Source organism: Schistocerca piceifrons, chromosome 1, assembly GCF_021461385.2.
Source record: "Schistocerca piceifrons isolate TAMUIC-IGC-003096 chromosome 1, iqSchPice1.1, whole genome shotgun sequence".
NCBI lineage: Eukaryota > Metazoa > Arthropoda > Insecta > Orthoptera > Acrididae > Schistocerca > Schistocerca piceifrons.
Window position 1 is genome coordinate 1,027,840,982 of NC_060138.1, and position 21,745 is coordinate 1,027,862,726.

At 45.8% G+C, this 21,745-nt stretch overlaps 1 protein-coding gene across 1 annotated transcript in view; it reads left to right on the top strand.

The window, feature by feature from the left end:
• Positions 1-21,745, top strand: part of LOC124796174 (tyrosine kinase receptor Cad96Ca) — a 463,689-nt gene that overhangs the window by 351,352 nt on the left and 90,592 nt on the right. The window contains exon 6 of the mRNA XM_047260268.1: positions 1,624-1,744. Coding sequence (XP_047116224.1) covers positions 1,624-1,744 — 121 coding nt within the window. The remainder of the gene's footprint in view (positions 1-1,623; positions 1,745-21,745) is intronic.

The following is a 21,745-nucleotide window of genomic DNA, read 5'->3' on the forward strand; positions in this document are numbered from 1 at the left end:
CTTTGCTCCTTCTCCAAAAGGAGAGTTATGAGAGATAACTTCACATATAGAAAAGCCTATTCAAGATAACGCTTTCCTAACCTTTTGCTAAATATACTGATGCTGGTTTTCTTTCTTCGAACTGTTTTCCAAACTAAGTCGTTGGGTCCATATTGCCTCACATGTTCCTACGTTTCTCAGAACCCAAACTGTTCCCCAAGACTGAGCTCTATCAGACGTTCCATTCCTCTGTAGATGTTTATTATTAGATTCTTGTTTGTAATCATAACATATTAAACTGGTAATTCACTGATTTAATATTTTGTTAGGTTGGTGCTTAAGTTCGTAGCACTTTTGTTTTGCATGCTGGTATAACAGTTACTATAAGTTTGTTTATCGATGTCAGTTTTTATGTGTAGTTCACCATTGCTATTTGAGTTTTCGTATTTTGTCATTTCAATTATGTAGCTGTGGACACTAGAAAATAGAGTGCCAAGTAGAGAAATGGGAACATTTCAGATGTATTTTCTCTTTGAGTTCAGTAGAGGCCTGACAGCAGTGGAGGCAGCCAAAAACATTGGCACTTTGTATGGGTATAATGCCATTGAACAGAACACAGAAATAAAGTAGTTTTCTCAATTTAAGAATGAGGTTTTTGACATTAGTGACTCTCTATGTTCAGAAAGACCTTAGAGGTTTGATGAAGATCATTGAGACACATTAATCCACAATGGTTCACATTAGTGTACTAGAGAACTAGCAGATGTGATTCACTCCGATTGTTCCACCATTGTGCAACATTTACATGAACTGGGGAAGGATCAAAAGTTGGGTGTATGGGTACTGCATGCTCTGAGCCAAAATAACATAAACCAGCGGGTTGCCATATGTGCAACTCTACTTACTCGTCATCAATTGTCTCGTGAACAATGCTAACCATTCCTCTCGCATATCGTTATTGGTGTCGAAAAATTGTATCTTTATGCTAACATAAGGAAAAGAAAGGTTTTGCATCTGGTGGAACAGTGACAGTGTCATGTACTATGAATTGATTCCCGGAAGTGTAACTATCACTGTTGACAGTAAATGTGAACAACTGAGATGTCTTGCAGACACAAACCAAGATAAATGACTAGAAACATTGCATGAAGTGATGCTACTCCACGATAATGCACTCCTGCATTCTGTAGGACTAATAAAAAACACTAGCATTGGCAGACTGTTGTAAATACTGAAGGAGAATTTATTATTAATGATTAAAGTCTCTGTTAAATTTATTAAACTTGTGGGGAAAAAGCTACGAACTGATGCAACAGACTAATGCTATTTTCTATGTACATCATACTTCGCAAACCATCTAATGGTATGTGACAGAGGGTACTTTCTGTACCACTGAGCCCTCCAACCCTGTTGCACTCATGAATAGTGTGTGAGAACAATGATTGTCGGTAAGCATCTGCATTTCTCAAATTTTCTCCTCGTGATCATTACCCGAGATGTATGTGGGAGAAAGTAACATGTTTTATATTATGACATGGCTGTACATCAGAGTGATTTTAATGCTGTCTTTACTTGCCTAAGATTTAAAAACCAGAGGGTTTTCTTTGGAGTACCGGTAAGAAACGTGAGATGTGTCTTCCGCAGCTGTCCAACGCTAAACCTGCTGACCGCTGGGAGTTTCCACGCCATCGCCTGAAGGTGTTCAACATCCTCGGAGAGGGCTGCTTTGGGCAGGTGTGGCGCTGTGAGGCTCTGGACATTGATGGTAAGTCTACACAAACAGCATACACGTTTTCAGATGATGTTCTGCAGCACGCGTTTGTGCGTCCAAAGGCAATATAATTATATTGTATTTTGTAGCTACTACGTTAGCCACAGTGACTGATGTGACTTATGTGACTAAATTGCAGTGTTGTCCAATATATCTGGCTCAGACTCTTCCTCATGAAACAAGGGTTCAGTGACTGTTTCAAGAATCCCCCAATGCCGCCTTGGGAACGGTTCTAGTGTAGATGGTTTAGCGTTTCCTTCCTCCAAGCTGTTGATAACTGTCCAATGTACTGCACAGATAAATGTGGCAAGTACTTGTGATGCGACATCATTTAGGCAGTTCTGGTGTCCAATGCTTGGGGAAGCATGGATATAATGGAAGATATCACATGGATTCATGATAAAAACCTCTTGCTCGTCTTCCAGAGGCAGGATAGAAACTGGAGTATCCATGCACAAATAGACTTAACCATTTTGGCTACAAACGTTGAGGACATAGCAACTTCATCAGGATTCAGTTTTTCGTGATTTCGATGTAAAGGAAATGTAACGGTCTACTGTTCGTAATAAGTATTTTGCAGTGGCTTACTATGTGCTCCCATATCAAATTTCTTATGTCCATTCAAGAACACACAAGATGATCAATATCACAACAACATGCTTCTGATAATAACTATTTTGTTGGATAGAAAAGTTGATGAGAGAAACACACTAAATACTGGGATTGAATTTATCCCTGATTTGTTTACCGACCATCATCAAAAATGTACTTACAAAATAACTTTGTTCATGGATGACGTATTATTTGATCAGTAAGACCTTCTCCAAAACAGTGTTAAACGGATTCTAGACGAAGGAAGTACCTATGCCAATTTTTCATTCTGTTAGCATCACACTCCCACTAGCTGCTAAGGCCCTCTCCACTGTACTTGTCAATTCTGGCTAAAGAATACTTTTTTCTCATCATATGCTATTTCTAAATTAAAGAGTCAACATTGCTTGTATTGCCCCAGAATGGCTTTTTTTCTCTGTATTCTTTAACTGAAACAAGTTTTATCAAAATCCATAGACTCATCGACAGTGAGCAAGCAGATTACCGTAAATGTGTTCTTGCTATCTCCCGGAAGGCAGAAACAGCCGTTGTGGTTAAACTTCCAGCTCGTATGACTCAGATGTCACAATGGAGAATGCACATAAATGGTTGTTAGTTCAGTATCTGATATATTTTAGAATGCCTGTCACATATGGATCGTATAGTGAAGCACAAATTTAGTGTGTATCTGGACACAATTACGTGAAACAAGACACTGGTTTAGTCTGCCATTCCTAGAATGTTTGAAAATTCTTCTATGAACACTACAAAAGTGAGAGTACTGTGTTCTTCTGGCTATTTGGTTTTTATAGTGTTTGAGATACCATTGAGTGGGATATGCATTTCTCATATTCTGCCTCTCTCAGTTCCACGAGTTGTCAACAACTGCTAAGTTGTTGTGCGTCATTGTGACTGCCAATGTTTTTACTACCTCATGACATCCTTGCAATGACGAATACTTTTTTAGGCTAGTGTATTTGTTAGAGCACTTTCAAGTAAGTATAGGAGATTACCATTTTGTTGAAATTGAGTTACAGACACAGCTATTATGATCAAAACCAGCACGGCCATTAGTGTGGATAAATTGTCCGAAGAACACACACGTGAAATCTCGCAACACAGTACAGTCTGTGACAGCACAATCACCAGCAGGGTCCAGAATGCACATTGATGTCGACTACGATCATTAAAGGAATTTTCCTAAACAAAACATTGCGATTGTGTGGTGGATGCTGCAGTGTGGATGACTATGCTGCTTCTGCAGTTCAGCTCACACACAGTAAGTGTTCTGAGAATACTAAAGGGGGATTGAATGATGGTCGTGAATACAGCTGATGGGATTACTATGTATAGCTATGTCATGATTGGGTTACTATGAATAGCTATATCTGGGAGAGAGAGGATAGGGAGTGGCGGAGGGAGGTTGGGTCAAAATGTTGAGCTGGGAAATGTGATCAAAAAGTGATGGTTAGTCTAGGAAAGTATGCTGGCTAGGATCCTGCTAGGGTACTACAGCACTGATCTAAGGAAAAGGATATAAGGGTATTGGGGCTAGAGTTTAGCTAAATCTACATCTACACAGATACTCCACAAGCCACCGTATGGTGAGTGGTGGATGATACCATGTACCAATACTTGTCATTTTGTTTCCTGTTCCACTCGCAACAGAGCAAGGAAGAAACGACTGTCTATACGCCTCTGTATGATCCCTAATTCCTTGTTTCTTATTTCCGTGGTCCTTACATGCATTGTATGTTGGTGGCAGTAGAATGGTCCAGTAGTCAGCTTCAAATGCTGGTTCCCTAAATTTTCTCAATAGTGTTTCTCGAAAAGCACGCCACCTTCCTTCCAGGGATTCCCATTTGAGCTCCCGAGCCATCTGCAGAACACGTTGTTGGAACCTACCGGAAGCAAATCTAGCAGCCCGCCTCTGAGTTGTTTCGATGTCTTCCTTCAATACGGCGTGGTACGGATCCCAAACACTAAAGCAGTACACTAGAATAGGTGGCACCAGCATCCTATATGCAGTCTCCTTTACACGTGAAGCACTCTTTACTAAAATTCTCCCAATAAACCAAAGTCGACCATTCGCTTACCCTATCACAGTTCTCACATGCTCGTTCCACCTCTTATCGCTTTGCAATGTTCCACCCAGATATTTAAACGACCTGACTGTGACACGCTAGTAATACTGGGTACGAAAATTACAGTTATGGCTTGTAGGGTGGGTGTCAGGACAGATTTCTGAGTTAGTTGTTCTTGGGGCACAGTGTGATGGGTGTGGTGGAGGGTAAGGGTAAGGTTACTGGTACAGAAGAGGCAACAGTCTAGCTCTGAAAAAGTTTAACAAGACAATGGGGTTCTGACCTGTGGGTTTACAAGATTTGTAGTATTTGGGAGAATGTCCGATGGAATGTATCACCTGGCGGAGGACTTATTTAGGAAAAGAAAGACAGTGCAGAAGGCGAAGCGAAATGTATGTGTTCCTGGACTTCTACGGTTATAAAATGTTGGAAGATTTGACATCCATGTTAGGCTGGCGCAGGTAGGATACATTGTGTAAACCTATGTAGTTGTAGAGGGAACGATCTGGTCCACACGTACAACCTATTAATTATTTTTTTAAATTTTGCCAGCAGCTGCTTTTGGGAGTGGTTAAATGAGACTGCGGAAGAGTGGCACCGCCCACGTCAGACAGGGTCTCAAGCGTGGCCTGGAGACAGACCTCCCGAAAGTCTGACGCGCTAAATTCGTAGTGTATCCCTACTGCAGGCAGAGTACCAGGGTTGCATTGTAATCACCCTTGTGTCATGTAATTTTTGACGAAAAACATGCAATAGGGGTGCTCTCACTGTTGTAGTAGTAGTCTTGCTTTTATTGTAGCCCCATGTTAACGTCTTCAGTTTGCGATCAAAAGAATCCTGTCGTCACCATCGAGCATGGGTGCCCTAATTTTAGCTTACCTGGGCCGCACTGGAAGAAGACAGGTCGTGTGATAGATGCTCACTTCTTAGGCCGCATTGATACTTGCTTTGGGCCGCGTGCGACCCACAGGCCGTGGGTTGGGCACTCCTTCCGTACCGAAATAAGGATTTACATGTTGCTTGGCAGAAGTCTCTCACTGAACTGTCTCTAATCAACAGCACCTTTCTTAGTATTACAGCTTCATATGATAACACCAGTAGTCTCTTCCGAAATTTGCAATTAGAATTTGACCAATGAGAAGAACAGTTATTAATAAAGATCATGACTATACCTTGATTGAGCTCTAATCCGTAGTGTCCTGTGAAGCGGAATGAGAATACGCTTTCAATGTTTATCCGTCCGTCGGTTGGGGGTGTTTAAACTTAACACTTACCGTGGTGCTGTTCGAGAAGAGCAACATGTATACTTCCAACGTGTTTCATATTCTTTCATTCCAATCAACAATGCACACATCTAGAAGTAACGGTCGTCCATAGTAAATAACGTTCATATTTTGCGAAGGAAAAGTTGCAGTGCGAGACAATGCCAGCGTTAGTTTAAATGGTTCAGATGGCTCTAAGCACTATGGGACTTATCATCTGAGGCCATCAGTCCCCTAGACTTAGAACTACTTAAACCTAACTAGCTTAAGGACATCACACACAGGCATGCCCGAGGCAGGATTCGAACGTGCGACCGTAGCAGCAGCGTGGTTCTGGACTGAGGTGCCTAGAACCGATCGGCCACAGCGGCCGGCCCAGCGTTAGTAAAAGGCATTTTTGTGGCTGTAGCTCTTGGCTTAGAGATATTTTTAACAGCAGTATTTTGCTCAAAAATGGACGTACTTGTCAGTAGGGAGTCATCTGAGATCATTTCCAAATTTTCACTTACATTTCGACTGATTGAATATTTTTATTATTGTACAACATGACTCAAATAATAAATTTTACTATATAATTAAAAGATTTGCGAAATAAGAAAATTTCCTTCTATTTTAGTTTACATAAACACATGAAACATAATAAGTCGATATAGTGTAATTTGGAAAAAAAAATACTTATGAAGATTTGAAATATCTATAAAGCCGACCTTTCGACCGCCTTTTTGATCCGTCATTTTCAACGCTAGTAGACTAAGTAGTGTAGCAGACCTGAAGAGACCGCTGCAAAAACGGTCGAAATCTCGACTTCGTATCTATTTTAGTCTTTCGTAACGAAGCGACCTTACACACAAAAGCATTTTGCTGAGAATAGTTTGAGTCGCGCATTAGGCTACCAAATATGTGAAATCTCTCTCATTACATCAAGAAGCCATACAACTTGTCGAACAGTTATGTGTTACGAGATTTATTCTGTTCGTGTAAACAAATAAAACTGAAACTTCCTGGCAGATTAAAACTGTGTGCCGGACCGAGACTCGAACTTGGGTCCCGAGTTCGAGTCTCGGTCCGGCACACAGTTTTAATCTGCCAGGAAGTTTCATATCAGCGCACCCTCCATTGCACAGTGAAAATCTCATTCTAGATATAAAACTATCTGTGGCACCTAAACATCTTAAGTAGGAAAAAAATATTGCGACTGAAGTTAACGTATTAGTTGTTAAAATACTGAAACATTTCCAATAACGTGAATTTAGCCACAATGTCATTACGTCGCCCCATCCCTCCAGTACGGAGGCCCACGCTATTTGCGGGTCTGAAGGGGAATGGCCGGACCGGCTGCGAACAGTGGAGCCATACCACAAGTGGGCTGTTTGGTGGGTCCACATAGACAAGGCGAGCGGCGCATTCGTCGCCGTGTGACCTGTGGTGGGTCTTTGATGTAAATCTCGTTGTGGCGCCCTCCCTGATGACAGTGCGCGCTTTCGGCTGAATGCGACACTGTGTCCAAACAGAGTCTGCCCTGTCAATAGAAACGCCATGTGTCAATGGCGTGGGTGGCACGGACGACGCTGCAGGAAGGCCGCGGCCACGCTCACTTGGACAACAGGTCACGAAGGAGCAACTGCGCGAATGTTCAATAGAACGCAGGTAACGCTAATGAGACTGGTAGTAGCAGGAAACGAGGTTGACGGTCGCAGATGTTCAATGATGACAGAGAGGAAAAAAAGATATTTTTAAGCAGCAGGGAAAATGCTGGACCAGAAGAATGGTAGGTGAAAGTGGATACAGATGTTCTGGAAAGCGTCAACAGAATAAATTTACCTCACTTCCAGATAATAAGATATTATTTACAACACTTCTGGCAGTTTTCGGTTTTTTAAAGAAAGTGTAATACAGTGACCTAAACGAACACTAAATCTTTATACAAAAAGTTTTACGGTTTCCGATTAAAACTTTCGTATTGGATGACGCGATTGCATATCGCCAGAAAGCTTTTTCTTTCATTTTGTTATTTTTAAATAAATGCTGACTAATGAAGACTCAGTCAGGCTCAAGTATTCGGTAGTCCTACCACTAATTCTATCAGAGACGGCAAAGGACTTGGAAGAGCAGTTGAACGGAATGGAAAGTGTCTTGAAAGGAGTATATAACATGAACATCAACAAAAGCAAAACGAGGATAATGGAATGTAGTCGAATTAAGTCTGGTGATGCTGAGGGAATTAGATTAGGAAATGAGACACTTAAAGTAGTAAAGGAGTTTTGCTATTTGGGGAGCAAAATAACTGACGATGGTCGAAGTAGAGAGGATATAAAATGTAGACTGGCAATGTCAGGAAGTCGTTTCTGAAAGTATTTGTATGGACTGTAGCCATGTATGGAAGTGAAACGTGGACGATAAATAGTTTAGACAAGAAGAGAATAGAAGCTTTCGAAATGTGGTGCTACAGAAGAATGCTGAAGATTAGGTGGGTAGATCACATAACTAATGAGGCGGTATTGAATAGAATTGGGGAGAAGAGGAGCTTATGGCACAACTTGACTAGAAGAAGGGATCGGTTGGTAGGACATGTTCTGAGACATCGAGGGATCACCAATTTAGTATTGGAGGGCAGCGTGGAGGGTAAAAATCGTAGAGGGAGACCAAGAGATGAGTACACTAAGCAGATTCAGAAGGATATAGGCTGCAGTAGGTACTGGGAGATGAAGAAGCTTGCACAGGATAGAGTAGCATGGAGAGCTGCATCAAACCAGTCTCAGGACTGAAGACCACAACAATAACAACAACAACAGGTCGCTGCAGGAGTTGGCACCACGTATGCAGACACAAGTCACGTGATTCCCGTAAATTTGAGCGAGAGGGGGGGTGAGCTCTGATGCCACGCACAATCACATCCCAAATGTATTGGATCGGATTCAGATCTGGTTTATCGGGGGCCAGTACATCAACTGGAGCTCGCCACTGTGTTCCTCGAATCAGCCTATCACATTCCTGGCCTTGTGACATGGCGCATTATCTTTATGAGAAATGCCACTCCCGTCGGGAAAGACGAACGTTATGAAGGGATTTACGTGATTTGTAACATATACACGAGACTCCATGGGCGTCATGGTGCCTTGCACGAGCTCCACTGGACATATGGATACCCACGTGAATGTACCCTTCAGCATAATGGAGCCGCTGTCAGTTCGTCTCCGTCCCGAAGTGCAGGTGTCAAGGAGCTGTTCTCGTGCAAGACGTCAGGTTCACGCCCTCCCTTCGGCATGATTAAAATTTTAATCTGCCAGGAAGTTTCATATCAGCGTACACTCCGCTGCAGAGTGAAAATCTCATTCTGGAAACATCCCCCAGGCTGTGGCTAAGCCATGTCTCCGCTATATCCTTTCTTTCAGGAGTGCTAGTTCTGCAAGGTTCGCAGGAGAGCTTCTGTAAAGTCTGGAAGGTAGGAGACGAGATACTGGCAGAAGTAAAGCTGAGAGTACCGGGCGTGGATCGTGCTTCAGTAGCTCAATTGGTAGAGCACTTGCCCGCGAAAGGCGAAGGTCCCGAGTTCGAGTCTCGGTCGGGCACACAGTTTAAATCTGCCAGGAAGTTTCTTGCTGTTTCAAGTTCTTTCATTAGTTTTCGAAATTTATCCTCACTGTTAACCCGCAGAACGAAGCTGATCCTTAATACATGCCGGCCGGAGTGGCCGAGAGCTTCTAGGCGCTACAGTCTGGAGCCGCGCGTCCGCTACAGTCGCAGGTTCGAATCCTGCTTCGGGCATGGATGTGTGTGATGTCCTTAGGTTAGTTAGGTTTAAGTACCAGGGAACTGATGACCTCAGAAGTTCAGTCCCATAGTGCTCAGATCCATTTTGAACCTTAATACATATTTCTCCTTGTTTCCGAGTTTATAGGAGCGAAAATTTTATTTGGAGTTGCTGAAAAAAGTTCTTTTGATACGGAAACTTATTGTGTAGTATTTTTCTCGCTTCCAAACCCCTCGCTGTCCTCACGAAGTCTAATGGAAGTTGAGACTGATGCGTGTTTTGGTTCAAATGTCTCTGAGCACTATTGGGACTTAACAGCTGAGGTCATCAGTCCGCTAGAACTAAGAACTACTTAAACCTAACTAACCTAAGGACATCACACACACCCCCCTGTGGGTTCAGGGATAAGAATAGCCCGCGGTATTCCTGCCTGTCGTAAGAGGCGACTAAAAGGAGTCTCAAACGTTTTGGCCTTAATGTGTTGGTCCCCTAAGGGGTTTGACCACTACCTTCCAAAATTTTCTGTTAGTGCGTACCATTTGGGGAAGGACGCCTTACGTGGTTTATTATATATCCATCTTGCCCTAAAATCTGGCACACCCGATATTGTCATGGAGTTGGACTTCCATCGAGCTTCCGGCCACATCGGCAGCAGTGCGTTCCGGGTGGCATACATTCCCTCCATTGTGCACTTCCATCTTTGCCCTCGTGATGTACATGGATATTTCGACACCCAACATCCAGCATGGTAGCCAGTCCGTTGTGGTGGGGTTGTCATGTACCCTCTTGGTGGTAGCCCCCTGGCTACACAGGGATCGCACTGCTGATGCCCTTGCTGTTACCTCCCCACATATGTTGAGGAGTAGATGCCTATCCCTCTGGTGCATCGGGACTCCCGGCAAAGGCCATCCTGCCAGGTGGTCTTGCTATGGCTGGGTGGCGCCTGTGGGGAGAGCCCCTGGTCGGAGTGGGTGGCATCAGGGCGGATGACCCGCAATGAAGTGTGGTACATCATCTCTCGCTGGTGGGCCTCCACCAGCAGTCTCTAAGTGATCGAGGTCTACCCTCAGTGGAAAGAAATTTGATCAGATATTGTTTCCCTCGCTGGCCACTCCATGGGAGGAACGTATGGCTAAAGAAGGCAGTGGAGGTTATTCACCCTGGTACCTCGTGTGTACTCGAGTTGATGGGGAATCCTTTATGTCGACCAAGCCGCAGTTTTTTGTGGAGCATTTAGAGGACGAGTTCGGGGAGGTGGAGGGCTTGTCCAAAATGCGCTCTGGGTCAGTTCTCATCAAAACAGCATCCTCTGCCCAGTCACGGAGGTTGCTCACTTGTGAGAAGTTGGGGGATGTTTCCGTCACCATCACTCCCCATAAAAGTTTAAACATGGTCCAGGGTATTATTTTCCACAGGGATCTTCTACTGCAGTCCGACGATAAACTACGCGCCAATCTAGAACGACGGGGTGTTCACTTCGTCCGGCGCGTCCATCGGGGTCTGAGGGATAATCAGGTAGCCACCGGTGCCTTCATCTTGGCCTTCGAAGGTGATGTTTTACCCGAAAAGGTCAAGGTGATGGTTTACCGCTGTGATGTGAAGCCATATATCCCTCCTCTGATGTGGTGTTTTAAATGCTGGAAGTTTGGGCACATGTCATCCCGCTGTACTTCCGGCATCACATGTCGAGATTGTGGACGTCCTTCGCATCCCAACACTCCATGTGCTCCGCCTCCCATCTGTGTTAACTGCGGAGAACACCATTCCCCCTGATCGCCGGAATGTAGGATATTCCAGAAAGAACGGAAGATAATGGAATATAAAACCCTGGACCACCTGACCTACTCCGAGGCTAGGCGGAAGTATGAGAGGCTCCATCCTGTGCCAATGACGTCGACCTACGCCGCTGCCGCAACAACGGTTCTTCCATCTCCTGTGTCGTCCCGTATGGTTGGTTCTATGATTCGTCAGAATCCAACAGCCCCCTTGTTTGTGGGGGGGCACTTCACACCCTGTTGCTCCTGCTCCATCTTCTTCAGGAGCAACACTCTCCCAACCATCGGGGACATCAGCTCCCCCTTCCCAGCCGGAGAAGCGTAAGACTTCTTCGGCTACTCTCGCCAGGAAGGGATCCCTTGGGGACCTCCCTTCGCAAGTTCCGACTAGTGGAAAAGCGGACACCCGCAAGTGGCTGAAACAACCACCAGTCCCTGGTCGTAGGGCCTCACGGTCGTCGTCCGTCCCTGAGACTGACCCAGTGCAGCCCATGAAGCCTGAACTACTGAAGGCACAGCGCGACAAGCAGAAAAAGAATAAAGTCCCCAAGACCAACGACATTGCGGTGGCACCCGTCCCACCGCTTCCTACATGCTCTGCGTCTGAGGACGAGGTGCAGGTTCTGGCGTCCGTTGAGGACCTCGATCTCGCTGGTCTCTCAGACGCCATGGATAGCGCTAGCACTGGTGCTCAATTGGAGGCAGCAGGTGACCCAGTGGCGTAATCTGCCTTCCACGTCACGTCATGCCTTTCACAGACATGGACAATACCATCCTCCAGTGGAACTGCAGCCATTTCTTCCACCGTCTAGCTGAGCTCCGACAACTTATCAGCCTTCACTCTTTCTTCTGCATTGCTATTCAGGAAACTTGGTTTCCAGGAATGCGAACCCCCGCCCTCCGTGGCTATCGGGGTTATTATAAGAACCGGGCAGCTTGTGAAAGGGTGTCTGGTAGCGTCTGCATATATGTATTTAACTCTCTTCACAGCGAGCCTGTACCTCTACAAACAGCTTTAGAGGCTGTCGCTGTTCGGGTGTGGACGCCACACGCTGTTACCGTCTGCAGTCCTTACCTTCCACCGGATGGTGCTGTCACGCAGCATGTCCTGGCTACTCTGATAGCCCAATTGCCGCCACCTCTCTTGTTACTGGGCGACTTCAACGCCCATAACCCTCTGTGGGGTGGGTCAGTGGCGACAGGTCGAGGCGCCACCATTGAACATTTATTGGCACAGCTCGATCTTTCGCTTTTCAGTGATGGTTCCTTCACACACTTCAGCATGGCGCATGGCACATACTCCGCCATCGATCTTTCGATTTGCAGCCCTAACCTCTTACCGTCTGTCCAATGGAGAGTGCATGATGACCTGTGTGGTAGTGACCACTTTCCGATCTTTCTGACACTGCCACAGCGTCAGTCTTCTCTGCACCCTTGCAGGTGGGCTATGAATAAGGCTGACTGGGAGTTGTTTTCCTCCACTGCCGCTATTGAGCCTCTCTCTAGTGATGACATTGATGCGGTGGTTCAATCGGTCACCACCGGCATCGTTACTGCCGCCGAATCTGCCATTCCCCGTTCTTCTGGGTCCCATCGGTGGCGGACTGTGCCTTGGTGGTCGCTTGAGATCGCTGAAGCGATTAAAGATCGCCGGCGTGCGCTCCAGCGTCACAAGCGACATCCCTGCATTGAACACCTCATCACCTTCAAACGGCTGCGTGCGCGGGCCCGCCGCCTTATCCGCCAAAACAAGCAGGAGTGCTGGGAGCGGTATGTGTCCACCATTGGCCTCCATGTCTCTTCATCGCAGGTCTGGGCCAAGATCCGACGCCTCTATGGCTATCGGACCCCTGTCAGCGTCCCTGCGCTCTCACTGAATGGAGCAGTTTGTACAGACTCCGTCGAAATTGCCAACAGCTTGGCAGAGCATTTTGCTCTGAGTTCCGCTTCGTCCAATTACCCACTGGCCTTCCGCTCCATTAAAGAGCGGATGGAACGTCGGAGCCTTTCTTTTGGCACCCACCATTCCGAATCCTACAATGCTCCATTCAGTGAGTGGGAATTTCACAGTGAATTTGCCGCTTGCCCTGATACCGCTCCCGGGCCAGATCGCATCCACTATGAGATGCTGAAACACCTTTCAGTGGACTGCAAGCGACGCCTCCTCGACCTTTACAACCGTCTCTGGGTCGAGGGTGAGTTTCCGTCGCAATGGCGGGAAAGCATTGTCATCCCCGTTTTGAAACCGGGCAAGAGCTCTTTGGAGGTGGACAGCTACCGCCCCATTAGCCTCACCAACATTCTTTGCAAGCTTCTCGAACGGATGGTGAGCCGGCGCTTGAATTGGGTACTGGAGTCTCGGGGCCTTCTGGCTCCGTCTCAGTGTGGGTTCCGTAAAGGCCGCTCCGCCGCCGACAATCTGGTGAGCCTGGAGTCGGCCATCCGTACTGCCTTTGCCCGCCGTCAGCACCTGGTCGCTGTCTTTTTTGACATGTGGAAGGCGTACGATACGACATGGCGTCATCACATCCTTTCTACACTTCATGGATGGGGTCTTCGGGGCCCTCTGCTGATCTTTATCCGCAATTTTCTGTCGTATCGTACCTTCCGCGTGCAAGTCGCAGCCTCCCATAGTTCCTCCCGAGTCCAGGAGAACGGGGTACCACAGGGATCTGTCCTCAGTGGCTGCCTGTTTTTAATTGCAATAAACGGGCTCGCTGCAGCGGTGGGAAATTCTGTCTCCTCTGTATGTTGACGACTTCTGCCTTTACTATAGCTCTATTGGCATTGCAGCTGCTGAACGTCAGCTACAGTCATGGGCTGTAGCGCATGGTTTTCAGTTTTCGGCTGCCAAGACCCGCGTTATGCATTTCTGCCGGCGCCGAACGGTCCATCCTGAGCCGCGGCTTTACCTTGACGGCGAACTTCTTGCTGTGGTGGAGACCCACAGGTTTTTGGGTGTACTTTTTGATGCCCGGTTGACTTGACTGCCTCATATTCGGCAGCTTAAACAGGCATGTTGGCGGCATCTAAATGCTCTGCGATGCTTGAGCCACACCAGCTGGGGCGCCGACCGATCTACCCTGTTACGGCTCTACCAGGCATTAATCGAGTCTCGTCTGGATTATGGGAGCCTGGTTTATGGCTCAGCATCCCCGTCTGTGTTGCGGGTGCTGGACCCAGTCTTACACAGCGGAATACGACTTGCCACTGGTGCCTTCCGGACCAGCCCTGTGGAGAGCATACTAGTGGAGGCAAGTGTCCCTCCCCTGCGGTTACGACACCAACGTTTGCTGGCCGCTTATGCTGCCCATGTTTTTAGCTTTCCCGGGCATCCAAACTATCGTCTCCTGTTCCCGCAATCGGTCATCCATCTGCCAGAACGTCGGCCCCGGTCAGGTTGTACGATCGCGGTCTGCGTCAAAGAGCTTCTCTCCGGGCTTAGAGTTTTCACTGTTCCACCTCCTTTCCGGGCCACTTTGCGTACACCTCCATGGTGAGTTCCTCGCCCTTGCCTTCGGCTCGACTTGGCACAGGGCCCGAAGGACTCAGTCCCTCCGGAGGCCTTCTGCCGCCGCTTTTATTCCATCCTGGCCACGTATCAGGGCTCTGGCGTTGTATACACTGACGGTTCGATGGTTGCTGGTCGTGTCGGTTATGCGCTAACTCTAGGGGACCATTCCGAACAACGTTCCTTGCCGGATGACTGCAGCGTTTACACTGCTGAGCTGGTCGCCATCTTTCGTGCCCTAGAGTATATCCGCTCCTGCTCAGGTGAGTCCTTCGTTATCTGTAGCGATTCCCTGAGCGGTTTACGAGCTCTCGACCAGTGTTTCCCTCGTTCTCGTCTGGTGATGGCTATCCAGGAGTCCCTGCATGCTTTTGCCCGTTGCGGCCGCTCTGTGGTTTTTGTGTGTGGACCCCCAGTCATGTCGGTATCCCGGGCAATGAACATGTTGACCGCCTGGCGAAAGAGGCCACAGTACACCATCTCTGGACATTGGCCTCCCGGCGACTGATTTGCGGGCACTATTATGTCGCAACATTTTCGACCTCTGGGACACTGAATGGCGCAGCCTGCCCATGCCCAACAAAGTTCGCCCTATCAAGGCGACGACGACTGTGTGGCGGTCGTCCTTTCGGGTCTCTCGCAAGGAGTCTGTCGTCCTCTGCCGGCTACGCATTGGGCATACTCGGCTGCCGCACGGCCACTTATTGCGCCGTGAGGACCCACCTCCGTGTCACTGCGGCTCCGTTTTATCTGTGGTCCACATTCTATTGGAGTGTCCGCTTTTAGCTGTGCTCAGGCAGACGTTCGCACTGCCTGACACGCTCCCTGCCCTTTTAACAGATGACCCTGCTATGGCTGGCTTAGTTTTGCGTTTTATTCGGGCAGGGTTTTTTTATCATTTAAGCTGTTTTTTTTTTTTTTTTTTTTTTTTTTTTTTTAGTGTTGATTCTGGCTTTTGGCCTCCGATTTTAAACTGAGTTTTTAATGTATTCTCGGTGGTTGGCTTTTCCTTTTTTTTTTTCCTCTATGGTCGGCCAACCACCGTCACACTCTGTGTGATTTTAATTTGTTTTGTCTGATCTCTGTCGGAGTCTTTCTTGTCCTGTGTCGTCTGACGTCTTTCCTGCTGTTCGTTTTTATTCTCTTTGGGCGGTTTTAATTTTTTGGAAAAAGGGACCGATGACCGTCGCAGTCTGGTCCCTTTAATCCCACAAACCAACCAACCAACCATCACACACGCCCATGCCTGAGGCAGGATTCTAGCCTGTGACCGTAGTGGTCGCGCGGTTCCAGACTGAAGCGCATAGAACCGCTCAGCCACACCGGCCGGCGATGCGTGTATTCCTCAGTGTAATAACATACGTTGAGTCAAGTGCAATTAATTGCTCCCTGTATGCAGGTTTCCCTGAAACTATCAAAAACGTGTTTATAAATGTATGGATCCCATTGCAGACTGATAATTTACTCTCATCGTCACGATCTATGTCAGACTTGCAAATAGTCCATATATAGTGCCTGGCAAAACAACTGAAAGACAGAAGGGAGGGAAGAAACAAGGCGGAACTTCACGAGTTGAGAGGATATTTGATGTTACTCCAATGATAACAAAATCGAGTCAAATTTACAGACAGCTTGACAGTATGAGCCCACTCATCGATACGACACCCCTGTGGCCTGGATGCGTGCACCGATTCGTTCGGGGATAATTTCAAGAAGCCGTTGTATCCTCTCCTGAAGTAAGTTGACCCTCAACAGTAGCAACCGGCACTGGGTCAAAGGTGACGGCCGAACTGGTCCCGCAAATGTTCTATCGGGTACATACAAGAGGTTGCTGCTGGTTACAAGAGTATATCATAATCAAGCAGACAGTTCACACACACGCTCTATGTGTGGATGAGTATTGCGCTGTCCGAAAGTGGCACCGCAATACTGTCGCTTAAGAGGTAACACTTGACGACGCAGGTTGTCCGTGCCGTCAGCGTTCCGTCAATCACTACTAACCGTAACGCTTCGGCGGCGCTGTTCTGTACGTCCATTACCTGCTTCTACCTGTGAACTTGTTGCAGCAGATCGCCGGTAGGAAATCCGAACAGAAACCTACCGCACTGCAAATCGCACCAGGCTGCATACAACTGTTCCAAGAATCGGAAAAAGGTCTTAATTTTGAATGAAAGGTGGAAATACTGGCAAAACTTTGGTATATTCTGAACCTCGATAATGTTCGCGTTCACTGCCAAGTCCGTGCAATCTTATCACAGCCATGCACAAACCTTTCATTCAGTTTAGAGATTAGATTAGTGCTTGTTCCATAGATCATGAATACGACACTTCGTAATGATGTGGAACGTGTCAGGTTAATAAAAGGTGTCTATACAAGATATTACAATACACAAAATATTACATGACAATTATTTCTTTTGGGTGGGGTGGGGAAATTACCCACTTACTATATCAAAAAATTCATCTACATCTACATCTACATCCACACTCCGCAAGCCACCTGACGGTGTGTGGCGGAGGGTACCCTGAGTACCTCTATCGGTTCTCCTTTCTATTCCAGTCTCGTATTGTTCGTGGAAAGAAGGATTGTCATACGTAGGAGGGAGCAATATACTGCTTGATTCTTCGGTGAAGGTATGTTCTCGAAACTTTAACAAAAGCCCGTACCGAGCTACTGAGCGGCTCTCCTGCAGAGTCTTCCACTGTAGTTTATCTATCATCTCCGTAACGCTTTCGCGATTATTAAATGATCCTGTAACGAAGCGCGCTGCTCTCCGTTGGATCTTCTCTATCTCTTCTATCAACCCTATCTGGTACGGATCCCACACTGCTGAGCAGTATTCAAGCAGTGGGCGAACAAGTGTACTGTAACCTACTTCCTTTGTTTTCGGATTGCATTTCCTTAGGATTCTTCCAATGAATCTCAGTCTGGCATCTGCTTTACCGATGATCAACTTTATATGATCATCCCATTTTAAATCACTCCTAATACGTACTCCCAGATAATTTATGGAATTAACTGCTTCCAGTTGCTGACCTGCCATTTTGTAGCTAAATGATAAGGGATCTATCTGTCTATGTATTCGCAGCACATTACACTTGTCTACGTTGAGATTGAATTGCCAATCCCTGCACCATGCGTCAATTCGCTGCAGATCCTCCTGCATTTCAGTACAATTTTCCATTGTTACAACCTCTCGATACACCACAGCATCATCTGCAAAAAGCCTCAGTGAACTTCCGATGTCATCCACAAGGTCATTTATGTATATTGTGAATAGCAACGGTCCTATGACACTCCCTTGCGGCACACCTGAAATCACTCTTACTTCGGATGACTTCTCTCCATTGAGAATGACATGCTGCGTTCTGTTATCTAGGAACTCTTCAATCCAATCACACAATTGGTCTGATAGTCCATATGCTCTTACTTTGTTCATTAAACGACTGTGGGGAACTGTATCGAACGCCTTGCGGAAGTCAAGAAACACGGCATCTACCTGTGAACCCGTGTCTATGGCCCTCTGAGTCTCGTGGACGGATAGCGCGAGCTGGGTTTCACACGACCGTCTTTTTCGAAACCCATGCTGATGCCTACTGAGTAGATTTCTAGTCTCCAGAAAAGTGATTATATTCGAACATAACACGTGTTCCAAAATTTTACAACTGATCGACGTTAGAGATATAGGTCTATAGTTCTGCACATCTGTTCGACGTCTCTTCTTGAAAACAGGGATGACCTGTGCCCTTTTCCAATCCTTTGGAACGCTACGCTCTTCTAGAGACCTACGGTAGACCGCTGCAAGAAGGGGGGCAAGTTCCTTCGCGTACTCTGTGTAAAATCGAACTGGTATCCCGTCAGGTCCAGCGGCCTATCCTCTTTTGAGCGATTTTAATTGTATCTCTATCCCTCTGTCATCTGTTTCGATATCTACCATTTTGTCATCTGTACGACAGTCTAGAGAAGGAACTACAGTGCAGTCTTCCTCTGTGAAACAGCTTTGGAAAAAGACATTTAGTATTTCGGCCTTTAGTCTTGTCATCCTGTGTTTCAGTACCATTTTGGTCACAGAGTGTCTGGACATTTTGTTTTGTTCCACCTACCGGTTTGACATAAGACCAAAATTTCTTAGGATTTTCTGCCAAGTCAGTACATAGAATCTTACTTTCGAATTCATTGAACGCCTCTCGCGTAGCCCTCCTCACACTACTCTAATGAGTAGAAGGAGTTGCCATTCAGAAATTCCTTTAATTTCGTTTTAAATGCTATATGGCTATCTGTCAGACTTTTGATGCTATTAGGTAAGTGACAAAAGACTTTTGTGGCAGCATAATTTACCCCCTTCTGAGCCAAAGTTAGATTTAACCTTGAGTAGTGAAGATCATCCTTTCTCCTGTTATTGTAGCCATATAAACTGCTAATACTTTTGAGTTCGTTCGGATTTTTAATAACAAATTTCATAAGGGAATATATATGTTGTGAGGATACAGTGAAGATCCCTAGCTCTTTAAATAAGAGTCTACAGGATGATCTTGGATGAGCTCGAGCAATTATTCTGATTACACGCTTTTGTGCAATGAACTCTCTTTTACACAATGATGAGTTAGCCCAGAATATGATGCCAGAGAATGAAAACAGGCGTGGTAAGCTAATTTACTGAGGTGTATATCGCCAAAATTTGCAATGACCCTACAGCATAAGTAGCCGAACTCAAACGTTTCAGCAGATCTTCAGTGTGTTTTTTCCAATGCAACCCCTCATCAATGCATATACCTAGAAATTTTGAATATTGTACCTTAGCTACCGATTTCTGATCGAAATCTATATTTATTAATGGTGTCATTCCATTTACTGTGTGGAACTGTATACCCTGTGTTTTGTCGAAGTTTAATGAGAGCACATTTGCAGAGAACCACTTAATGATTTTCTGAAAAATATCGTTTACAATTTCATCGGTTAATTCTTGTCTGTTGGGTGTGATAGCTATACTTGAATCATGGGCAAGAAGTACCAGCTTTGCATCTTCGTGAATACAGAATGGCAAGTCATTAATATATATTAAGAACAGCAGAGGACCCAAGACCGAATCTTGCGGCACCCCATTCGTGATTGTTTCCCAGTTTGAGAAATCACCAGTTTTTTTGCGTATGATGTGCACGTTAGCAAGTTTATGGTAACTTATTTCCCGAAATCTGAATAGCTGCTAAGGAAGGATTGTTCTTAAATTAAAATGCTCGCCATACTATTAAGTTTATCGATGTCTAATGCATTCAAGTTTTTAGTCACTGATCTGCTAAGTATGCCACGCTGAATTACTGTCTTTTCTCATACACAAAATTACTTAAAAATTTCTTACTTTCTAAAAAACACACCGGCATAAATATGCATTCCCTTTAAAACACTTTCGAAACCTGTAACACAACTAAAACCGGTAACTTATAACTTCCTTCGGAGATCATACTAGACACGACCGTACCATTGAAAGCCTGGGTTCCGTCTCCTTAGACTGCTGTAGGCATTCTGTATCTCCAAGACAAAATACGCGCGAAGAATATTTTGTTCTGATTGGTCAGTTTCCTTTAACGCCAATAGATAAACGTTATTCTCCTGCGTTAGTCCGCACTTTTCATGACTAACCAATCAACAAATAACGCACTTCCGAACTATACTTTTTCCCGAAATGAATTATTAACTATTTTCATTTGCACTCGAATTAGCTTTCCTTTTACCATAAACTTACTTAACATATTATAATACAAAATTCCCCATCGTCTGCATTCACACTGTCTTAAAACTTTCTCACACTGGTTCGTAGGCGTTCATCAGTAGGACAATTGATCTACATATTTACTCTAGACCACATTCACGCATCATTCACATCATTAAAAGTATATACAATACTATAAAAATGAAAATAAACAGAAATGCCTTCAAGAAATAAACAGAACAATTCACGAAAACATTCTATTGACCTGTTACTTGAATGTATGTGTGCACTGCTGGACTCTGGTGGCCTAAATTCTTAACTACATTACAATTGTTTCTGTTTAGCCCTGTCCGCTACTGTCCTCTACTCTAGAAGATGAAAATTAGAAGTACGTACACGACTGAACCCGCTTCAGACCATCTGTCACTGTGTACGCATGAGTCATTCTCCCCATACACAGGCTCAGGACAGGGGCAATATAAGGCGCCATGCCTCAACACGATGGCTCCCACACCTTGACGTGGGGATAAGACCGCTGTCCCTCTCCAAAACATTGTCGGAACTGAGCCCAGGTCGATCCCATATTTCCCGACGGTGGTCATCCACAGTACTCGTAGTGCAGAACTGATCATCACTACACAGATGTGACGCCTTCATCAGAGGTCAAGCTTCCCAATAATGTCATCACCCCAGACTCAGCTGTTTGTGTGTGGTGTTAACGGTAGCCTACACATGGGACGGTAATTCTCTAGTCCGACTGCTGCAAGTCTCCGATCAGTGGTTCGGGATGCCACAGAATGTTCGACTCAGCCTACATATGAGATAGTAATTCCCTAGTCCGACACCTGCAAGTTTCCATCCAGTGGTTCGTGATGGCAGGGAATGTTTCTGGGAGTCTATTACTTGTTCTCGGATGGCAGGCGTAGATGAAAAGGAGTAAGGATGTGCTTAGTGCACAGTATGGCGTGACCGTATCGTTCAGACATGGTTGACTGGAACCCTGTGTATGTCTGTTGTCACCGTCTCGTGCAGCCTGACATCGGGCCACAGTCACATCCGAATGCACTGCAGGTCTGAATATTGCAAAAAATGGTTCAAATGGCTCTGAGCACTCTGGGAATTAACATCTGAGGCCATCAGTCCCCTAGAACTTAGAACTACTTAAACGTATCTAACCTAAGGACATCTCACACATCCATTCCCGAGGCAGGATTCAAACCTGCGACCGTAGCGGTCGCACGGTTCCAGACTGAAGCGCCTAGAACCGCTCGCCCACTGCGGCCGGCCTGAATATTGCAGCTGGCCAAATAGAG